Here is a 20,769-nt window from a genome sequence, read left to right on the forward strand (position 1 = left end):
TGCATCTTGACTTTGACACAACACACAATGGGTGCAATGCAGCACAGCATTCACTACAACAGCAGTCACTATCACAGAGCTCTGAAGTGACCAGACCATTTTCTATCTATAGCAGTGGCTGGGAAGCAAGGTAACATTGAAGCTCCTCAGCTATTCTCGTTGTTTCAAATAAAGACAGCTCTAAAATTGGTTTTCACTAAATAGAAAACACCGCTACAAATGGAGGCAAAACAACTCCGCGCACTGCCTACCTCAGACATGGTAGGGATGTTTCTATATGGCTTCTTTATTTCATGCATCATTTGGAATATTTTAACAACGTATAGTAATGTAATTGCTGTAATCTCTGCAGGATCACTTCATACACTGTTCGACATTTACAGTTCATTTTCCATACATTATCAGTTTATTAATACGACTATCTTCTCTGATCCTTCAAGCCTGCACATTTTCCTAATTCTAAGCAGTACTACACAGAGTGGAAGAAATTTTCTTTGAAAGTAACGCGTTTCTTTTTCTAGCCTGCTTGTCACTCAAAGTATTTTCTCTCCCCTCTGGAGCTCCATTCCCTGTGCACGTGGCACACAACTGCTTCTAGAGAAGATTACAGCTACATCAGTTTGACTGACTGAACTACGCAACCGGAGTATCTGCTAAACACTACTACTGAGAAGGTTAAATCTCAGCAGGGCCCACAGACAGGAACTGCATCTTGTTGTCTTAGGTTAATCATGTACCTAATTTGCTGATTATTGACTTATTCCCACAAAGGATTTTGCTAGGCTTGACATATCAGCACTGATCAGTGATGAACTGTCAAGTCAAGTTGTTCTCTGCTTTACAGTTCCTAACTTGCAGAAACAAGGATTTCAAATTGCAATTTTAGAATATCGCCTGGTGTCAACTTCAGACTATTTTCATTAACACAAAACCATTCTGCTTCTTTGTGTCAGAACAGGTCCAGGTCTTCCTTTCACCAGCTCTGGTGTGTAACAGCCTGCTTTTCTTTCTCCTGGAAGGTTTGTGTGGATTCCGATATAGCAATCTTCTGCTACATTCTCCCCACTGAAACGCACCACAAACTTGCACAAATATGGGATTTCATTATGCAGTTACAGAAGAAGGTTGGAACTGCTTCCACTAACTAAAAACTGGAAATGAGGTTCGCTGAAGAAGACTCAAGCTAAATTGGGAACACAGTTGGTATTTCTCGTTATTTATCAGAAATGTTATGAAATTTATATCCAGTGCTAAAAAGGTTTAGTGAAGGAAAGAAGGGAACTCTCCTTGATCCTCGCTTCTCAGACAAGAACATTATAACAAAACAGTGCAATAGAAAGTAATGCTCAGTTTGGAGTAAAAACTATATTTATTTTTTACTAATATTTGCTCTTCTTCTTAGAGACTGAGGCATACCTCCACTGTGTGATAGTTAGACGATTATAATTAACTTGTAATTGCAGGAAACCCTGATGGTCATTTTGGAGCTGTGGTTGCCCTAAGCCATTTTCACTTCATGATTTACACTTTTGTTTGTTTTCATCATCTGAATTGCTGGGATGTTTTCCCACGGTGGAACGATATGGGAAGAGAGCACCAAAATTCGGAATTAATGAGACATGCTCAATGAATTACGTTGCTGCCTCACTAGTGCAGCTTATGATCCATAGACACAATCTTGCCTGAGACAATGTCTGAGAATGGCTGAAAATTATTCAACATTACACAATAATTTTCCCAATCTATCTAATCTTTGTATGGAACTTCAGGATGTTATATACTAGCCCTTGGCTGTACAGAAAACAAACCACTTGCCCTTCTCCTTTATTTGAGGTCTGCTGGTCATTATTTCTTACCAGTCACACATACCTGGATATAAGATGCATACAAATATTTGGTATCTTGAAGAACAATTCTTAACAGCATATGAAAAGTGAATGGAGCCTGCACGATCATAAAGATACATGCTCTAAAAGCAGAAGTCATAAATCCATGTAAACCTTTTCTCTCAATTCTACCCAAATCAGCTTAAAATTTTTGGGTTTCAGTTTCAGACTTCAGGCAAGAATAACGGCCAAGAAATAAGAGCCAGTGCAAACTAGTTCCCTAATAAGTAGATCCCAAATTCAGTTAACATGGGTGCAGTTTCCCATAGATACTTCTATCATGACTATGCATGCACACGGACACTGTTCCCTCAGGACTGATATCTCCTTGCAAGCAATATGAAAACTTTCTTTGTATGACAACGCATTATGTTTAAGTCTCTCTTCATTTGGCTTAATCATTTATGTAACTGCAGTCTGCTTTGTCAAATGAAAACATACTCTCAGTTCTTTGCAAACCTGGGTGAGGCATCTATGCATGTTGAAAAGGCTTTTCCTCAAAGTTCTAAATTTGATCTTTGGACACCATAAACTAAATCAACCATTTAAGTTTAGCTGGTGATTTTATAATGAACAACTTGATTTTCAGCAGCAAGGATATGCATGAAGTAAAGGTTCCTTTCCAAAAGCTGGCTCCTATTTCTGCTTCCCTTGTTCTCTAAAGAATGGAGGCTCTTTCCTTTCAGTATGTGCAACTGAAAAATATTATTGCTCATTACAGTTCTAATCTATATAAATGAGAATCTTTATATTCACGTTAATTACTTTAAACATATATATATATATTTCCCTCTCTGTAAAATAAAGTATGTCTATTATTACAGCAAAAGAAATCTAAACACCACTGCACAGTCTAGAGGAAAAAGATACATAAATTTGGTCCCACTATATCTTTATCTACACCCTTAATTAAGTGCTACAAAGTCAATGCCAAAAAAAAAGCGGTGGTGCAGAGTTTTCCTCTGTAGTCAGTTAGAAATTAAGAACTGGGATTCCAAGCTGCAAGACCTGCCCAATGTCTGAGCGAGATATGAAGTCTAAATACCACCTTGGATAGAAAAATAGTCAAATTAAAGCTTCCCAGACATTGTCACTGTATTCTGTCTTTCTAATGTGGTTGGGCAGCAGTGATGCCAAAGTCTTTTGCGTGCTCAGCAATACTGACAAAATCCCGTGGAGTCTGAAACTTCTGCATAGACTGAAAATGATATGCTATCAGATCTAGCTGTGCTGCATCCCATCTGCACACAGTGTTTTGATATTGTGAATCTGACCACCTTCAATCATCATTTTAGATGGGCATTTAACTAGATAGGCTTATCGCAATTTATTCCAGTTTCCTCATAGATTTAAAACCTTACATGCCAAACTGAAAGTAATACTAAAACCTTGACTGGCAAGAACATCATCCTTGGTTTCACTCATCAAAATACTGTTAAGGTGTTTAATAACCTAGAACTCTTAATATCAGGGCAAATATCAAAAAAATGAGTCATTCCCAAAATGGCACAAGGAATCTCTAAACTTATGCTCCAAAAGCTCAAATGTGAACCTAACATAAATTCTCCCAACTTCGGAATTTTCACATTTAAATCCAAGAAATACGTGGATAAAGTACCTGTGCATGTGATGGTGGGAGTCCTCTTCTTATATAAACACCAAAAAGAGCATCCTTCCCTAGGGATATGTTGAACTTCAGGAACTGTGGCTGGCTGATATGGATCTGAGACCGCCAAAAGACTCCAGGGGGCACTTCTTGGGTGACCTTGCGGCCAACTTCTGTTTCTCCACTATCTATGCTGCTATTCCTAGTGACCCACGGTCCTATAAAATAAAAGTCAAAACAAAGTTTTGATAATCAAAACTATAAATCAGATGAGATAACTGCTTTTAATAAAGGCATTTTTAGCAGTGATACTCAAGATTAACACCTGCAGCAATGCTGCTGTTTAAATCAAACAGTGACTTTCCTAATTTCATTCAATCTGTTGCTGTTTCAATAAATAAAGGAAGAATTTGGTCCATATATGCCAAGAAAGAAGGCTTTGAACCTGTTTCTGTGGACCATCTGCAATCTTATAATTCCTCTGAGCCTTCAATTCTGTGACTGCTTAGAGAGTCATTTAAGCACACAGAAATCTTCTTTTGCTCTTTTCAGCTCTCTTCAATACAACCAGCATGTAAAAAACTTTCAGAAAGATGAACTGAAGGTATAATTTCAATCTTAATGAACTCATTGCGAATTTTATTACTATTGCTTTATATAGCAAAGCAGTCCAATAAATCCCAGCTCACAGACAATAGAGTTGGTAGAAGAAATGAAACACACGGAAAAGAATTCAGAGAACAGTTTCTATACTATAACATGCATCTTCTTATTCTTTCAAATACGTTAGTATAGCTCAATTCACTGCCTTTTAATTCTCTCCGTCTGAAGCAGTGAGACGATCTATCTATAGGTCTCTCTCTTCCCCATGGATATTTGCAGGGTTAGCTAAAATCCATCTTCTGATGGTTCCTCAGCATGCATTATTGAAGCCAAGATACAAGGCCCTTCTGGTTGAGTGCTCTGGCTTCCAGCCCATGAAATAGCCTTTAAAACTTGGTGCGAATCTCTTCTGCTTGGCAGCTGATCAGGATGGCTCTGAGGTTACACATTTCAAACATGGGCTGTGATAGGTGAAGAGTTCGCAGTGCTTTCAAGCTACAGCATACAACATTTCATTTTGTGTCCTATATCTCCAAGCAACCTGGTGATAAGTCTGTTTTTTTATTATTCTAAGAGCAGAAAAACAGAACTTTCTGTTGCCATCACAGAAGTCTAAAGATAGCATTAATATCACTATTGATACATACTGTCTATACCTCAATTTTTGTTAAAAGCTCAGCTGCTTCATGTTTTTGTCACAATGAAACATCGTTTTACATATATGGCAAGTTACTGCTGAAACGTTTTCCAGCACTGCATGAATGTAACAGGATGGCAAAGAATGACATTTAATTCCAGCAGGTAAGTACACAACAGCTTTTCTGCCCTGGCTATCTTTAATTGAGAGAGCTGCAATAGCACTGTTTCATTTCTGGTTCCAAATTATCTGTTAGCAGCACTTACACTCGTACATAATGAAACAGATACGCTGGCAGTGATTTCAAGTGGTAAAAGAATGATCTGAACACCAACCGCTACCCCGGTGTTTGGTAAATTTTCTCTCTTCATTTTCTATGTTAATAGATCAATCAAACATGTATTTATCATTACAGCACCCATGAGAAAGATGCAAAGACAGTCTGCAAAGTTGCTGACTAATTAGTAAGTCCTGACTCTTTCTAAGGACATTCGCACTTAAAGAGAAACCTTCAAAGAAAAAGCTATTTATATGGAGTATGACAATAAGCATTACTGTTCTGATAAAGGCTGTATAAGGAGTAAAGGTGAGAAGATCAATAACACCAGTACCACTTCCAATATTATGAATCTGTTCACTCATCAATGAATAATCTGAATTGTGCACTTTCCAATCCGGTTGATTTCATGACTGCAACAAAGTTGCTTCAGCCCACCAACTCCAGCGCAAATCTTTGACAAACAGAAAACTGAAATCAGTAGATGAAATCTACTGAGCCAGATGTAAAACAGGTGTGAATCTGTAGCTCAACGCTGCCTCACCTTAGCAGCCATTCCCCCCATCTCCACTCCAGCCCCTGCAGTGCAATCTGCTTGTTGCTTTGGTTCTTTTAAAGCAATACTCTATCGATCCAACCCTGGCATTCATTGGAACAGTCAGAGATTTGGTTTGTGTCAGCAGCACAAATCCAATGCTCCAACTAGGTAAAAAAAAAAAAAAAAAAAATAGGTATCTTGCAGTTACATTTACCCCATATCATAAACACTGCGTATCTAATCTGAGCAGCTAAGTTCTGAACCAGCTACCAACACAACACAATAGTTACGACACAGAACAAGTTTCAGAAAAGTGAATCCTTGATTGAACACTGTAAAATACACATGGGGTTTTAGTGACCTTATCCTGCATCTGATTTGCACATTTTGGTCAAAACATTTCAGCCTCCATAACCAAGTAGGAGGCAATAATTTTGGAGCAGTGTTTGTGTATTCACTTGAGTTACTCTGCAAATAAATTTACTTCCTACCATTAAAAGGCAGATCTTCAGTAGAGGCTCAAGTTTCAGCACTGCTGGCTGAATTTAGCCTATACCTCCTTTGTATTTACAAATTCTGTTTTGTATTTCTAACAGAGCAAGGCTTTTTACCAGGAGGCTCTAATCACAAAATATACATCAATCTAGCTTAGAAGAGAACATTCCAGTCATCAAGAGAACCAGAGTAACTGATTTGTGCTACTTTGGAGCGCACCTCACAGGTGACAATATACTGAATGTCAAACTTAGGAAAAGAAAAAAAAAAAAAAAAAAAGGAAAAAACTTACTTTAAAAAACACTTCATTTTTCTCTTGAAAATAATGAAGTTTCAGTGTACAAACTGTTTAAACTGGCAGTTAAGAGCATCAAACTAGTAATGAATAACCAGCCTAAAGACAAGACAAGACTCGGGCTCCTAAAACTACTGCAATTATTCAGTTTGGTTAGGCATGATTTTCAGAAGCATCTCCCCACAGATGTTATTTTCTCGCTCTACTACATGGGTGACCTACTTTCTACTTGTCCAAAGCGCTCCTTCCAGAATATTTCAGTGTTTCAAGAAACTCCACTTAGGAATTCCTAAAGACTGTGACAGCTGGAGGAGTTCAACACAGCAGAGAATTTTACAAGTGAGTTACATGAGCATTTATCAAGGGATAAACACGTGATGAAGATACACTTAACCCCCTCAAAAAGAAAAACAAAGAATGGAATGGATGGATGATTTGTTAGTGTCAAGTCTTCATTTTTGGAGTAATGCACATCTCCGCTCTGCATCCAGCCTGTGCCATGAGCATGTGAAATATAGCTGCTGCCTTCTGTCTGGAACGTTGAAAGACACCTTACTTTTAATTTTAAGAACTTCATGCAAGAATTCCTGTTTCCATGGCTCTAAGTTATAACGTTGTGAGACTCACAAATGTTTGGAGTCAAGTCAAAATACTCTCAACTAACTTCTTGTGAAGGTTTAAGTCCAGCAAGCAAGCAGAGCCCTAGAGACTATGCATTACTGAATATATTTTCATTAATTCCTGCTGAATTAGTCTCCATCGTTACAAAACACAACACAGACAAAAGCATCTTGGCAGGACTTCTTGCTTTGTCACAGACAGAGCACCAAGCTGATCATCATTGTGACACTCTAAGATGAATACTTGTAAAACAAATATTAATCATCTACCAAAAACTCTCACTTGTAAGAGTAATACATTCCCAGATAAAACAGCATAGGAAGGGTCACGACACTGCCTGCATTGTGTTCCTTACACCACAAATTAGAAACAAAGGAATGAAATGCAAAGCACAGATGGCCACTGAGCCACCTCTGAGCCAACTGACTTCAGCTTACTTCTGTAAAACTTCAGAAGCAGAACACCACCATCCTAGCTTTATATTTACAAGATCTTTGTTGCACTAACAGCTTTACTTAAGAGCTCTGTCTCCAGAGACTCTTAAAGTAGAACTCTTTTATAGTTTCCTTCAGTCTTCACCTCCTAATGCAGAGCATGCATCTTTCCACCCGATTCACTCCCTCCAGCTATTTTTAGAAGCTTTTCCATTTTGATGGACCACTGCAGATCATATTCAAAGAACACAAACTGCAGTTAAGTCACAGATGTGACAGGCTGACAAATCTGAGAAGAAAGACCAAACCAAAGAACTCATATTACTGTGAGGAAACAAACCCCCAAATCATTATCTCTGCTGTGGGTGGCTGTCTTAGGGTTTTATTTATTCCATAACTCTATGGATACTTGATTTTCTCCCCTGTGATTTCCTCTCTATAAACATCTGCAAAAAGAGAGTTTTAAAAGCATACTTCTTCTCCTTACCCAGGGGAGTCATTTCAATCTCTCAGTCAAACATATATTTATCAACTAAATAACACTTATTCATTTAAACTGCTGTGTTATTTACCCAGTCGAATTACTATTTTGGCATATACATCAGAAAAGACTGTTTTAGCGCTCGAGTATGTTTGCCTTTGAAGCTATCAGACAGGCGATACATGACAACAGCAAGGCAAACTCCCCCACTTGTCAGTTGGCCTCATCTTTGAGCTGGAGGTCAGTCTCAAGGTGGCAGCTGATATGACATGCCCATTCAGCCTTTAATTTAAATTACATCAAGCAGTGTCAGCCATGCAGCAGAACTGCACCTACACTGAGACAAGAGGAACTCTGGGTTTATAGGCTGCCCTGCCACACCAGAGGAAAAAAAAAAAATAAAATAATAAAAAATAAAAAAAAATTACATCTGGCTACTGCCAGTGTCCTGCTACAGGCATCACATTCAAACAGCAATTACTTCTGTCCTTTGATTACATGCCTTTCTAACAGAGATGGCTGCAAAATATGTCTTGATAATATGTCTGAAAAATATCTGGCAAAAGAACCATTCCAATACATCCATAACGAACTACCAGAACACTCTGAATAACCTCAAATTAATTACAAGGAATAAATATCAGCACATTGGTTAAATAGCTTCCTCCTTCTCTTCCAGTACCTCTCCACTTCTCTGCTGCAGGTACAGCTTTCCTTGCCTTTATATCTAACTTATTTTTCTGTTTTCATCTAACCAGAGATTTTTACAGTTGGCCCAGAATTCCAAAGAGCTGTACGGTATCGCTGTGTAATCACTCAATATAGAACACAAATATACATAAGCATTCAAAAAAATACATTCCACTGATTTCTGCCAAAAACAAATGATGATAATTAATAAAGTTTTTAATGGCAGACATTTTTCTTCGTGTAAGTTTGTTATTCATATGACCAGGCAGTTCTTATTATTTCAGAATTGAAAAAAAAATAAATCCATGGTATTATGCATTACTATCTCACCTATTAATTCCTCTGTGAACTTACGCTTCAAAATACCGGCTGCTAATACCCAGGAGCCAAGTGCAAAATGGGTGAAGTAGATTGACCGCTGGTGCAAAACAAATTCCCACAACTATAATAATGTAAGAAGCCAGGAAATGAGGGTTTGTCTGCAGAAGCTGCTTTGACACTTGAACTTCAGTCACGCTGAAGATGCTGAGGTAATAATGAGCTCTATTTAGTGAAGAGGAAGGAAGCTCCTGAATTTGTATGAGCTTCCAGGAGCCCAGCAAAACAGCACCTGAAACAAAATCAGCATCAGGATTGTTGGCCAGGATAGCATATTTCTGTTGTGCCGAAAGAAATTCTGCAAAGGAACCATCTGCTTAAGACCACCGCTCTGCCTCAGCTGCAGCCAAGCAATCTGGCCCTGCGGTTGGAGTGAAGAAACCTCTCTCTGCTGCTCTGATACACCCAGAAATGTAGGCATGTTTTCACATTCCCATGGGCACAGCTTCACAAGACTTCTTGTTTTCAGAATCAAAAGCAAATTATAACTGAAACAAAGAGCTGTTAGTTCCCAGAGTCAAGCAAAGAACATACTAGCATGGATTACTACATCACCACAATAGTCATCTCTGATGGTGTATAATACAGCTCACCAAGTAGCTCTGAACACAGCCGCTCATACCATCATCATCAGCACAGTCACAGTAAGCAGGAAAAAATTCCTCTTCTGCTCTGCTGAACTCAGTCATAGCCTTTGCTTATGCTAAGGCAGCCCTGGAGACTGGTGTATTTTCAGAAGACCGCATCTGCCACCCTTCACAGGGTCCACATGACTATTTCTGCTAACAAGTTAATTAAGATCTAAGTTACATTAGCCACAGAAGTATTTAGTAAGATTAATCCACCTGGAAAATGATGGCATGTCTTGATTAAACTGAATGAAGATAACGGAAGTGACATTTAAAATACATTGATTGTTATTACATTTTGATCATCTATTCAGAGTGTCTAAAAGGAAACAGTGGAAACCAAAGGTGCATGTTGTTCACACCCGTAAGGAGCTCTGAGGTCTGCTTTCTCCTTTCTTAAATCTTTCAGTTTTCTGCAACATGACACTGAATCCCCTCCACACGTCCCCCAGTCCTGATACTCTCCGATGACCGCGGCGTTTTCAGAGTCATCATTCCCAGCACTCAGGTCAGGGACCAACTTATTTCACCTGAACTCCAAGCAACGTGTAAAGTAAAGATTCTTCTAATCTGGAGTATTTATAATTCTTTTAATGCTGCCCGTCTGCTGCTCTGATAATAAAAATACTTTAAATGTTGAAAAAAACACTGCTGTATGCAAACCTTTCAGCCCTTTCTCAACATAATTTGGAGGGAGATGAAGACAAGCTACACAGCTTCACAATGACTGCATGCTTCAGTTTTCCATATCAATGCAAAGCAGAGTTCTGCTAAATGAGCAGAATTCCACTTTTTTGTCTCCCTAGATCTGATAGGTTTTAGGCATCCATCTCAAGCAAATAAGCTCAGACCAGAAGCCAGTGTAAAATGTAACAGACTTAAATTTCTGCATCTTGTTGTTGCCAATGTTCCAATTAGTGAACATACTTGAAGTAACCAAACTGATCTTTCCTTGCCCATAGTTGCCTTTGGTATCTTTTAAAACGCTCGCTTCTAAGGTCAATCCTGTACTTTGTTTTTCAGCTTTATGAAGCCTCAATTTAGCAAATCATAAAGTCAAAAAATACTAAAGAACCTTCTGATTTGTGTTTTTACGTAGCAGAATACCTGATGAATTTGCGAGGACACCAAAGACAATATACAAACAATAGGAGAAAAATCCCTACAGTACGCTGCAGTCAGGATTACAGCTGGAGCTACTCCGGATAGCTCCACATGAATTACACTTATCTTAGGTGCACACTGAAATGATTAAAGTTGACTTTTATAGTACATTCTGTCAATTAGAAGGGAAACTGCACATACCGTCAGGAAATGTGACCAGCCTGCTACATGATTTTAAATTTAGAATATACTCATAGCACAGGCTAACAGAATCTGGGCAGACAAAAGCTCTGCAAGGTCACTTAGTTCACCTGTTGGTAAAGAAATGACTGTTCCCAAACACTCTCTTTTTTTCCTTTTTCCTCCTCTAGATCACTCCAAACTCCTAACATCACCCCTGTGTAACACTAACAGGCAACAAGGCTTCACTCTCAGACTTTATTTTTTTTATAATGCCTATCCCATCCCTGAAGCAATTCCACAATTCCAAGGCAGCACCAGCTTTAGCTTTCTAACTCACTACGAAGGAATACTACCTTACCACATCCACTAAGAAAGTAAAATCTCCTTAACTGGTTGATCAATCTAAATCTGGAGTTCAGCACAGCTATGAAAGCCTAAAGGCAAAGGGAATCATCCTTGGTTTTCTTACGGTCAGAGCATGGAGGGACTTCACTTGTGGTTTTACTGCAGCACTGAGCACTTTCCTGCCCATCTCATTCTCCTGTTCCTTCCAGACAACCCCAGAAGCAGTGAGACGTAGCGTGCAATTACAAAAAAATTTGCAATTATGCTTTCTTAAGAGTGAATTTTGTTTTCATTCCGATAAGAAAACGTGGTAATAATGTCATTCACGTTTCCCTTAAATTGCATTTTTATTATTTCTTACCCAAATTCAGCCTCTTAATAAGGAACAAGCAGATCAAATTGAAATATCTGCCTCTTTTTCCCCATCTGAATTGCTCTTCTTTAAAATGCCTTACTTGCTGAGTAGGCACAGCTTGTGTTTAAGTGGCTGTTTTCAGACTAGGGGTTAAAGGTTTCTTCGGGAGAGCCGTGTTTTGAAAAGAATGGCTTCATCCTGAGCTGTGTCAATTATAAAAAGGTCACTCTCCACAGCCAGCGTCCTGAAAATGGTTGTTGTGTTAAAAGCTGTCAGAGGCTTTCCTAAAAACTGCTGGGGTAGCAGTATGAACTTGCACATAATATGAACATAATATGAACGGTGAGGTAGAAAAACTTTCCGCTCTTCCCTGCCACAAGAATGTCTGTTTTAGATATTCCTTGTGCTCACCCAAGCCTGTCATTCCCATTACTCCTCTGTGGAAGATTACTTAGCTAAATATTTTCTCCTTCCTCCTACAAAATTATCAACATTTCAGGAACCTTCTACAAAATGTCAGAAGAAAACTTTTCCAACACGCTCTGAAGAAGCCCAAAAGCAGCAATTTGAGACATAACTAGCAGCGCTGCCTCCTGTCTCCTCCACAGGAGGCTACCAATCCCCAACAGCCGGCATCTCTGTCTCTTGAAATGCGCAATGCTAATTAGAGCTAGGTTGGGATGCACTGCCAGAATTTGCACTGAAGTGCCCCAGGCAGATGAGAACATTCAGATTCAACAATTCTGCTGCCCTACATTTGGGCAGAGATGGCAACAAAAAGCTGCAGGGGAGGGAATTTGGAAATCTGTTAAACACTGCAGTTGTCTGCTAAGTGACCATAATTGAGGTCCCAGGCTCTTCAGGTTCCTGCCTCAAACCATAGGGTCTCTCACCTGTGTGCAATCTGGAAGGAGTTCAGCAGTAATACAAACATTCTGCCAGGTACTTAGGGATGTGCTGCTCATCCACTGCGTGACCTACAGTAGGAGGTGGAAGCCAAGCCAACAAGCTGCTGTCTGAAAACCTGCAGTTGTCTTGCCACAACAAGGACGCTGCATTCCAACAAAAGGAGGAAGCCAAAGCTGGTGCCTCCACAGAAAACAGAAAGAAGTAGAGGTGCTGCAAGTCTGCAATTTGTAAAAGGACCGGGCTCGCTGAAGAACTGAACTCAGCTCTGCTCCCACAGCCACTCTGGCTGAGATTTGCCCATCCATCCCATGCACACGTCCTGTGTTGGCACTCGTTAGCTGAAGGCTTGTTTCAGGGATCAGCAGGCATGGTGTGAGCCATGGGTTCGGAGCAAAGCTGTGCTGCTCTCACCCTGTGGCACAGCGCTCTGTGGGCACATGCAGCTGGACGGCTCCGTTCTGCCTCGCTGCTGCTCTTCTGGTAGTAGCCAGGGAAAGCCTCTTTTTTTAAATATATGCTTTTATAGTCTAAGAAAGCAGTTCTGCTCCCAGCCATTTCCTCCTCATCGCCCTGACTCTTCACCCTCCGCGGCACGCGGTTTTCCTTCAAGGAATAACAACAACGACGCGCGGCCCGCAGCGCCCGCCAGAGCAGCGCAGGCCGCGTCCCGCTACGCGCTGCACGGCCCGGGGCGCGCGCCGAGGTCCGCCCGCAGGACGAGGCCCCGCAGCTCACCTCTGCCTGCAGGTGGCGCCGCCGCTCCGTCCTCCGCGCCCGCCGCGCCCGGCCGCAGCCCGTTGCTGAAGGTGTGTCCGTCCGCGGGCTGCAGCTGCCAGTTCAGCCCCAGGAGGTGCATCGCTGCCGGAGACACAAAGCGGAGCAGTGAGGCCGCTGCACGCGGACGGGGGGAGAGGGGGAAAAAGGGGTAGATACAGCTGATTGCAATTAAACGGCTTTGGGGAAAACGCTACGGCGTGCTCGCCCGCGAGGAACGGCAGCGTGCTGAAAGTAATAACGATAATAAAACGGCAACGACAACAAAAGATCAAAACAGAAAAGCCCGATGACTCCCACAAATCTGTTCCGTTCGTTGTTTCATCGGCCAGCGGATCAGGTCAAACCCCGGCAGGCACGGGGGCCGCCTCGGAAACAACTCAGCGCCGCCGGTGCTGCCCCACGCTTATATTGTGCGTGATAATGCATTCACTGATTGTAAAATTAGATTCAGCTGTGCGTATACTAATGACGAGCAATTATTTCACGTTTATTACAATGTATTTAAATCAACACATTTAAGAGCTTCTGTCTTAATTTTGCGGGTTACGCTTCCCCGACAAACCCGGCTCTCCCAGTCCTCCGACCCAGCGCAAGGAGCTTCGCTGCCTCAGCCGCTCCCGGCAGTGCGGGCATCCCGGCCCCGCACGTACAACGGAGGCCGCGCGGCTACAGCCGGCGCTGAGGACTCTGGAGTGGGAGCTGCAGCACCTTCACAACAGCCTGAGCTATAGGCACAGCAGCGGGGGCTAATTGAATAACTCCTGTGCATAATGCATGAGACTTGACAGGTCTGAATCACTCAGCTGTGGATTTATGTGCATCTTCAACTTTGTATAAACAGAAGCTACCTGAATACATCTCCATACTTCCATCATATTATCCTCCTGCTGCAGAGTAGAGGCGGAGGACTGAAAAGGCCACGGTGCTGTTTCTGTTTGCTTTCTGTGTGCTCCATCCTGCTCACTCACTCACTCCCCCCACTCTGAGCTCAGTATTTTCAGTTATATGCTGCAGTGGTGTTTGAGGAGATGCGCTGTCAGTGGGCAGAGAACACCAACATTATAAGGATGGGTACCACCAGCATTCCCTCCTGCAGTGTCAGACCAACAAGAGCGCTGTGCTGCGGACGGATCCACAATGTGACTGATCCATAAACGTATTCTTAACAATGAAGAAATATAACCAGGTATGGACCTAAAATGATGCTGAGCTGAGCAACAAGTCAGAATTTGTTTCTATGGAATAGAAATAAAATCCTGGAAAGTTTACAAAAAAGTTTTATCGGCTCAAATGTTTTATTCAACTACAACTTCTTCTGCTTTGCCAAAACAAACATTTTAAAGGGCTTTTCAGCCTAATCTCAAGCGATTGATTTTCTCTTCAGCACAGCAAATCTCAAATAGCAGGCAGATCACTGTCTGGCCCCGCTGAGGGCAGACACTGCACAGCAGCACAGGGCTGGACCCCAGCATGCTGCCACCAGGTGTCCTGCTGAGTCTCTGCCCTAAGCAAAAGGCATTGCAGATTCCCAGAATGAAAACTAGCTGCGCAGAGTTGGACTTGGGTGTTTTATCCTCTATTCAAAGTTGCAGTTATTTTTTTTTATTGCAGGTGTAATCATAAATGTAGGTCACTTGAGGAGATGAAATTCTCTTGCTTCGAGTATGAACCATTCTTTACAACAAAGAGATATGAAAATCATAACTAACAGTCTGTCCAAGAGAATTATAGTTGCTAACTCATTATTACCAGTTAGATTTATACACGGAATTAAAAAAGACATTCAGGAAAACCTTGATCCATCTGCTTCCAAGTTTGCCATGATTTCATTAGTGACTCCACCGCTCGGTGTTTGAATCCCAAACACACAAGGTAGGTGCAATTACAGCTCCTTCTTAATGGCGCAGGGGTTTCACACCTCTGCAGATGCCTGCAGAGCCACAGATGAGGACCTTCTATGCAGCTCATGTAACCATTTCTCGATCCCTATCCTTCCAGTAAGACAAGCAGAATCATAAATGTGAGGAGCGTTCATCTTCCACCAAGAGCACAGTGTGAAAAGTATGTCACAGGGGCCTGCGGGGAGAGCTCCGTGTTTGTACTGCACATAGCAGGCCTGAAGAGCGGCTAAGCAGCGAGAACAAGGAGCTACCTATTCCCTCTTGCTTCAGCATGACATGAGATGGGGAATTTATATGATTAACCTTTTGTTCTGTTAATCACAAAAAAAAAAAAAAAAAAAAAAAAAAAAAAAAAAAAAAAAGCCTGCAGCAAAGCAATAAGCAGAAGCCCATTTAATTAGAAGTACTGGGATCCACTCACAAGTTGAGTGCATGTATATTGGAAGAAAAAATTGGGCTTGAGATTTTTTGTCCCTTCTCTGCTTATTTCTATTGTAGGTTTTTGTGTTTGTTTTTGTTTGTCTGCTGTTTCAAACTACAGCTAAACAACCTGTGGTGCCATGACTGCCTCCTTTCCCACACTCAGGTCGGGCTCTGACCACATGTTCTCACTCCTGTGGCTCTCTGTCCACCAGCCAGCCGAGCTGGGACAGGCAGCCAGACCCATAAGCTGAGACAGACTGCATGGCTGGCACTTACAGCCGTGGCCTCGCGGACCATCAAGGGGAGCACTGCTCATCCACACCAGCCCACTTACTCAGACACAGTTGCTGAGCTGCACATTTGGTCTACAGACTAACCCTTCAGAAGAAGTGCCATTTTATATTATGTGTGCGATGCATTTACAAATTACAGTTCTGTATGTTCCGTAGGTGTTTAATTGCATTTGTTTGCTTTCCTCCTCAACGTTAAAGCACATTCTCCATGTTCTGGCTTTGAATTTCAAACACTGAGCTTGTCACAGTTTATCTGGTTCATTTAACACTAACACAAGCAGCTCAGGAAACTGAATTGTACATTTATATTCTCTAACGATGAGACTACAGCAACACATGAAATGAAACCATTGAAATTTAGGTAAAAAAAAACCAAAACAAAACAAAATCAAAACAAACACAAGAAACCAACCTTACCACAGCAACACATGCACAGATAGCGAAAGCACATAAAACTGGAAGCTAAAGCTGCATGTCCATCAAGAACAAAAGCACAGAGCTAGTTTAGCACTAAAGGTGGTAGAGCTGTCAAGTATCAATCTAAGACTTGCATACGGTAGAGGTTACCAGAGTGAATCACACCTTATTTTAAGAACTCCCCAAAGGCATACAGATTCCCTGACAAATGACAAAATTTGCATGTGAAACTTTCTTGAATGTTCTCTAAGACTCCTTTAGTTCGACCTTTCTTTGTGGCCATAGCCCCAGTTTTCACATCAGTCAGAGCTCAGTGTAATGGACAACATTTTCCAAGCTAGGCAATCTCTCTGTCGTCCCTTGGTGCACATTTGTCTAAAATAGGAGACCTTTGGTCTTTTCATTCACTGCTGTACAATAACTGAGAGTCTGCCAACAGGATGGAATCAATTTCTGCACTTAGACCTTCCCTCTCCTGTACTCCTGAAAGGGAGGAATACAGAGGTGAACAATCATCACGTTTCCCATTCTTCCTGCATCTTCCCAGTTAAGGCCTGGGAGATATACATCACCTGCTTTATCAGGAAACTCAGTATTCCCAAAGCGACTCAAAAAGTTGGGAAGATTACAAATGTGTCCAGAATAATGAGTGTTTCCAAATAGTAACTTCCCAAGTTGCCTTTGTTTTGAGTGACAACAGTGTTTTTTTTTTCCAGAGTGAGAAATTTGGGGCTACATGATAAAGTTCTCTGAAAATTTCAGTTCAGCATCCAAGTAAGTAAGAAGAGAGGGTCAGACATTGAATCAAGTGGGAAAAGTGAGAAAGGCATATTGCCATGACACCTGCCTGCTTCTCAGAGACAACCCAAAACCAGAGGTTGGCACATCAGTGGGAAAAAGTACTTATCTGTTCTGCTTGTTCATCAAGACATCCACTTTTGGATGCTGGCAATAAGTTATGAAGTTATTTGACTTTTATCTGACCCAACGCAGCTGTTCCTACACATATACATCACTCTTTGGTGTATCTCTGTGTCCCCAAGTTCCTTGACATGCTTGATGTATTTTTATCCCCTACACTGTATCATGGCACATCCTCTACCCATCCACCAGCCCAGACACACTAAGTGATGTTTAGATCAACACATCACAGGCAAACCTTTGAATTCCTATGCCACAAAGCATTTCCTAGAAGCGGTGTGATTTTTAGGTACCCCAGGGCATAAGCTTCAGTATATCTAAATGAGCTGGGAATGCAGCGCATGAAATGGCAAACAAAGCTTGTTTTTCACTTTGCACGTCTCAACCTTGTGCAGCTATTCACTAGCACAACAGTAAATACCCACTTTAATTAAGAGCAAAGAAAAGCTATGATTATGAGAGAAGCATTTTTTAAAATATCTTGCTAGAGATTTCAAAAGCACAAGAGATGAGACTTAGGCCGTTAAATTTTATGCAAGACATCTAAGTGCAGGTTAAAACGTCTCTAGGCTGCCAGCTCTGCTACTAACAGTCCTACAGATCTCATGTAAAATATTTGGACGTACTGATCACTGTCTCCTCTACTTTTGAGCATTCAGTTCTTTGCAGCAAAGCTTAAAATACTGTTTCAAACATTGAGCTAGATTTGATATTATTATTGTTGAATTCATACAAAAAGCACTGCTTATTGACTATGACCACTATGTTCAACAACGAATGGATGGTCCACTTCCAAAGCCATGAATTCTCAGTAAATCTCCTTAATCATCATTTGGGAATTCCATTTAAGGCACTACCAAAATGCACAACTTCAGAAGCCACAGCTCTCACTGTTTTCAACAAAACAACAGGCATTTCTGGACTGTGGCTAAAGAGCCCGCAAAGAACCATTTCTCTTCTGTCTTACTTATTCCTTACTTATTCCTTAACACGCTGAACACGATACCTTACTTCTTAGTATTGGTTTTCTTTTTGTTTTAATTTACAGTTTTAAGAAGAACTTCACTAACCACACTACTGCTTATTTCTATATCTTTGTACATTTTTGTTTTTAAATTTCTCCATCTGTTGAATTAAACTGATATTGTTGTTCATTTACATTTCTATTTTCTATACATAAATGTGTCTGACCTCTTCACTAGTTTTACTTAAATGATAATCATAATCTTGAATTTCCTCTGACCTTCCAAAGAGAAGCACAGCCTGTTTTTTTGGACTACTAGGAATATCTTGAGGAATACGACACAGATAACACAAAGCAGGCTGCGAGTTCTACTTGCCTTTCTGCAGCTGCTGAGAGAATACAACTCTATCTTCCCCCACATAAGAGTGGTCTTATAACTGTCATCACAATAAAACTGAAATTTGATGCCTTGCTTTCCAGGACATAAGCAGAAGGAAACTGGACTAGATGATCTTGTAGGTCCTTTCCAACCTTGTGATTCTATGATTCTATGAAACCGAGGCAGACTCTTATTTCTGCCTCTGCACTCCGCAGTGCCAGTGCTTGCTGAGAACAAGGGCAGCACAGCACTCCCCTTCATGGCAGAAATGTCAGGCATCCTCTGTTTTCTCACCAGGGTGACACAGGGATAGAGTGCCTTTCTGAAAACACAATGGAAAGTTGACTTCAACAATCTCATCCATAGCAAAGCATTCCTCAGGCATAATTTCACCCTCAGCATGTAAACTCTTCTAGATAATAAATTGTTTAGGACAGGGCTCTTGCTTTATGAAGCATTTCTAACCCCAGAAGCATTCTATAGAAATACCATAAAAAAATCTATGAATGTGTGTGTTGTTATAATAGGCCAAACTTCTGCTGAGATTTACTAATTGCTTTCATTTTAATAAATGTGACTGATGATGAAAGAGGAAATGGAAGGGGAGCCATAAGATGTTTGATTGTCACTGTGTTCATAAGGAAAAAATGGGGGGACCCAAAAAACCTTTTTTTTTTTTTTTTTTTTAATTTAAATTGTTCACACACTCCCTCCAAGCTAACTGATTTCTTTCCTCATGTACGTCAGTAAATTGAAAGGAATGAATTTTCAAAGCACAGCATGAAAGATATGCCCACAAATCCCATTAGTGGTAATGTGATTTGTCTGCTTATCTGCCATGCAATGCTTTGAAAGTTCATTCCTCTATATCCAACTTCAGCCTTTCTACTTCCAAAATACTTGAAAAGCTTACACACACACTTGCTGTTACTTTTGGGGGTGGCAATGGGGAACAGGAGAGTCTGGCTCCCCGCTCTCAATTCCAAGGATAACAACAGAGCCTCCGACTGCAGGAACAGCAGTGCTACCTTGAATTGCTCTCAGTTCCCCAGGCACTGTTCTGGCTGGGACTGACAAAGAACTCTTATTTTATACTTTTTAACTTTTCTCATTTTGGTCCTGAAAACTGAAATGTTTTGATTTTGTGCCACTTTCTGAGAGACTTCTTTTTTTTGTCACAAGGAGAACGGTATTGCATGCTACCTTCACAATCTGGAATCTCACAACAAAGACCTTAAAGGGAGGCAGAATGCAGTGCACTATTCATTTATTCTCATGACAGCCCTTAGATTGTAGAGAGCATAGAAAACTGGCACAAGATTAATCAGTTCCTGAGAATGTGTAAAATGAACTCACTCCTTATGGCAATTTTAAGAGCCAAGGCTGCAGCCTTTTTGGTCTTGCATCTGAAAGAGGTGATCAGAAAAGTGTTTGTATTTGTATTAATTACCACAGCATCTTTCAACCTGAAAGGTCCCACATCACAGTGCAGAACATCCTGGTCACCAGCACTGCCAAAACACCGCCACGTTTAAAAAAGGCTTACAGCAGCAGAACGGGATACTTTTGACACAATAGAAACCCTAATTTCTCAGAGCAACGGCAAGCATTTAATGTTAACACAAAGCAAACTGAATTCAGTTTTAATTTCACACCTAAAAGGCACCATTATCACAAATGAAGTACTCTATTCTTTTCCAGGAGGAAGAACCGAGCTGGGATCTGAAACTGCAGTTTCAAGGAATGTAGACATAAACACGCTCTCATACAGCACTGACACACAAGAATCACACAGTCCATCTGGAATTGCAACTTTACTTTTAATACTAACTCTAGTTCTGAGGAATACCATGTCAAACATTCACTGGACTATGTTCGTCTTTTGAAACTGCAACTGCCCTATCTCTGCAAACACGCTGAATGATGTTCTGCTCGTCTCAGTCTTCCAAAGCACTCAGACCTTGAACCAGCCTGATTGTTATCCATGCTGATTAACAAGTACTTTTTACCTTTACTGTTCTTTAGCATACACTGCATGAAATTGAACAATGTAACTATGAATGGCCAGATTTCTGTTCTCAGAGCAAGAAAGAACAATTTCTCCAGACAGACAATATCCTTCCCTTAACAGAAATGACACAGATTGGCCTAATTGAATCAGATGAGTGATAAAATGTACGGTTCTACTCTCTACACAAAATAATTATTGAATTATTACAAAGAGAAAG

The 20,769-nt window shown here is 40.8% G+C and overlaps 1 protein-coding gene across 18 annotated transcripts in view; it reads right to left on the reverse strand.

The window, feature by feature from the left end:
- TENM2 (teneurin transmembrane protein 2) overlaps positions 1–20,769 on the reverse strand; it is a 564,904-nt gene that overhangs the window by 101,192 nt on the left and 442,943 nt on the right. For all 18 annotated transcript variants that reach the window (XM_072348384.1, XM_072348382.1, XM_072348381.1 and 15 more), the window contains 2 exons: positions 13,202–13,324; positions 3,505–3,710 (listed from right to left, as the gene is read on the reverse strand). In XM_072348384.1, the coding sequence (XP_072204485.1) occupies positions 3,505–3,710; positions 13,202–13,324 (329 nt within the window). The remainder of the gene's footprint in view (positions 1–3,504; positions 3,711–13,201; positions 13,325–20,769) is intronic.

Source organism: Excalfactoria chinensis, chromosome 13, assembly GCF_039878825.1.
Source record: "Excalfactoria chinensis isolate bCotChi1 chromosome 13, bCotChi1.hap2, whole genome shotgun sequence".
NCBI lineage: Eukaryota > Metazoa > Chordata > Aves > Galliformes > Phasianidae > Excalfactoria > Excalfactoria chinensis.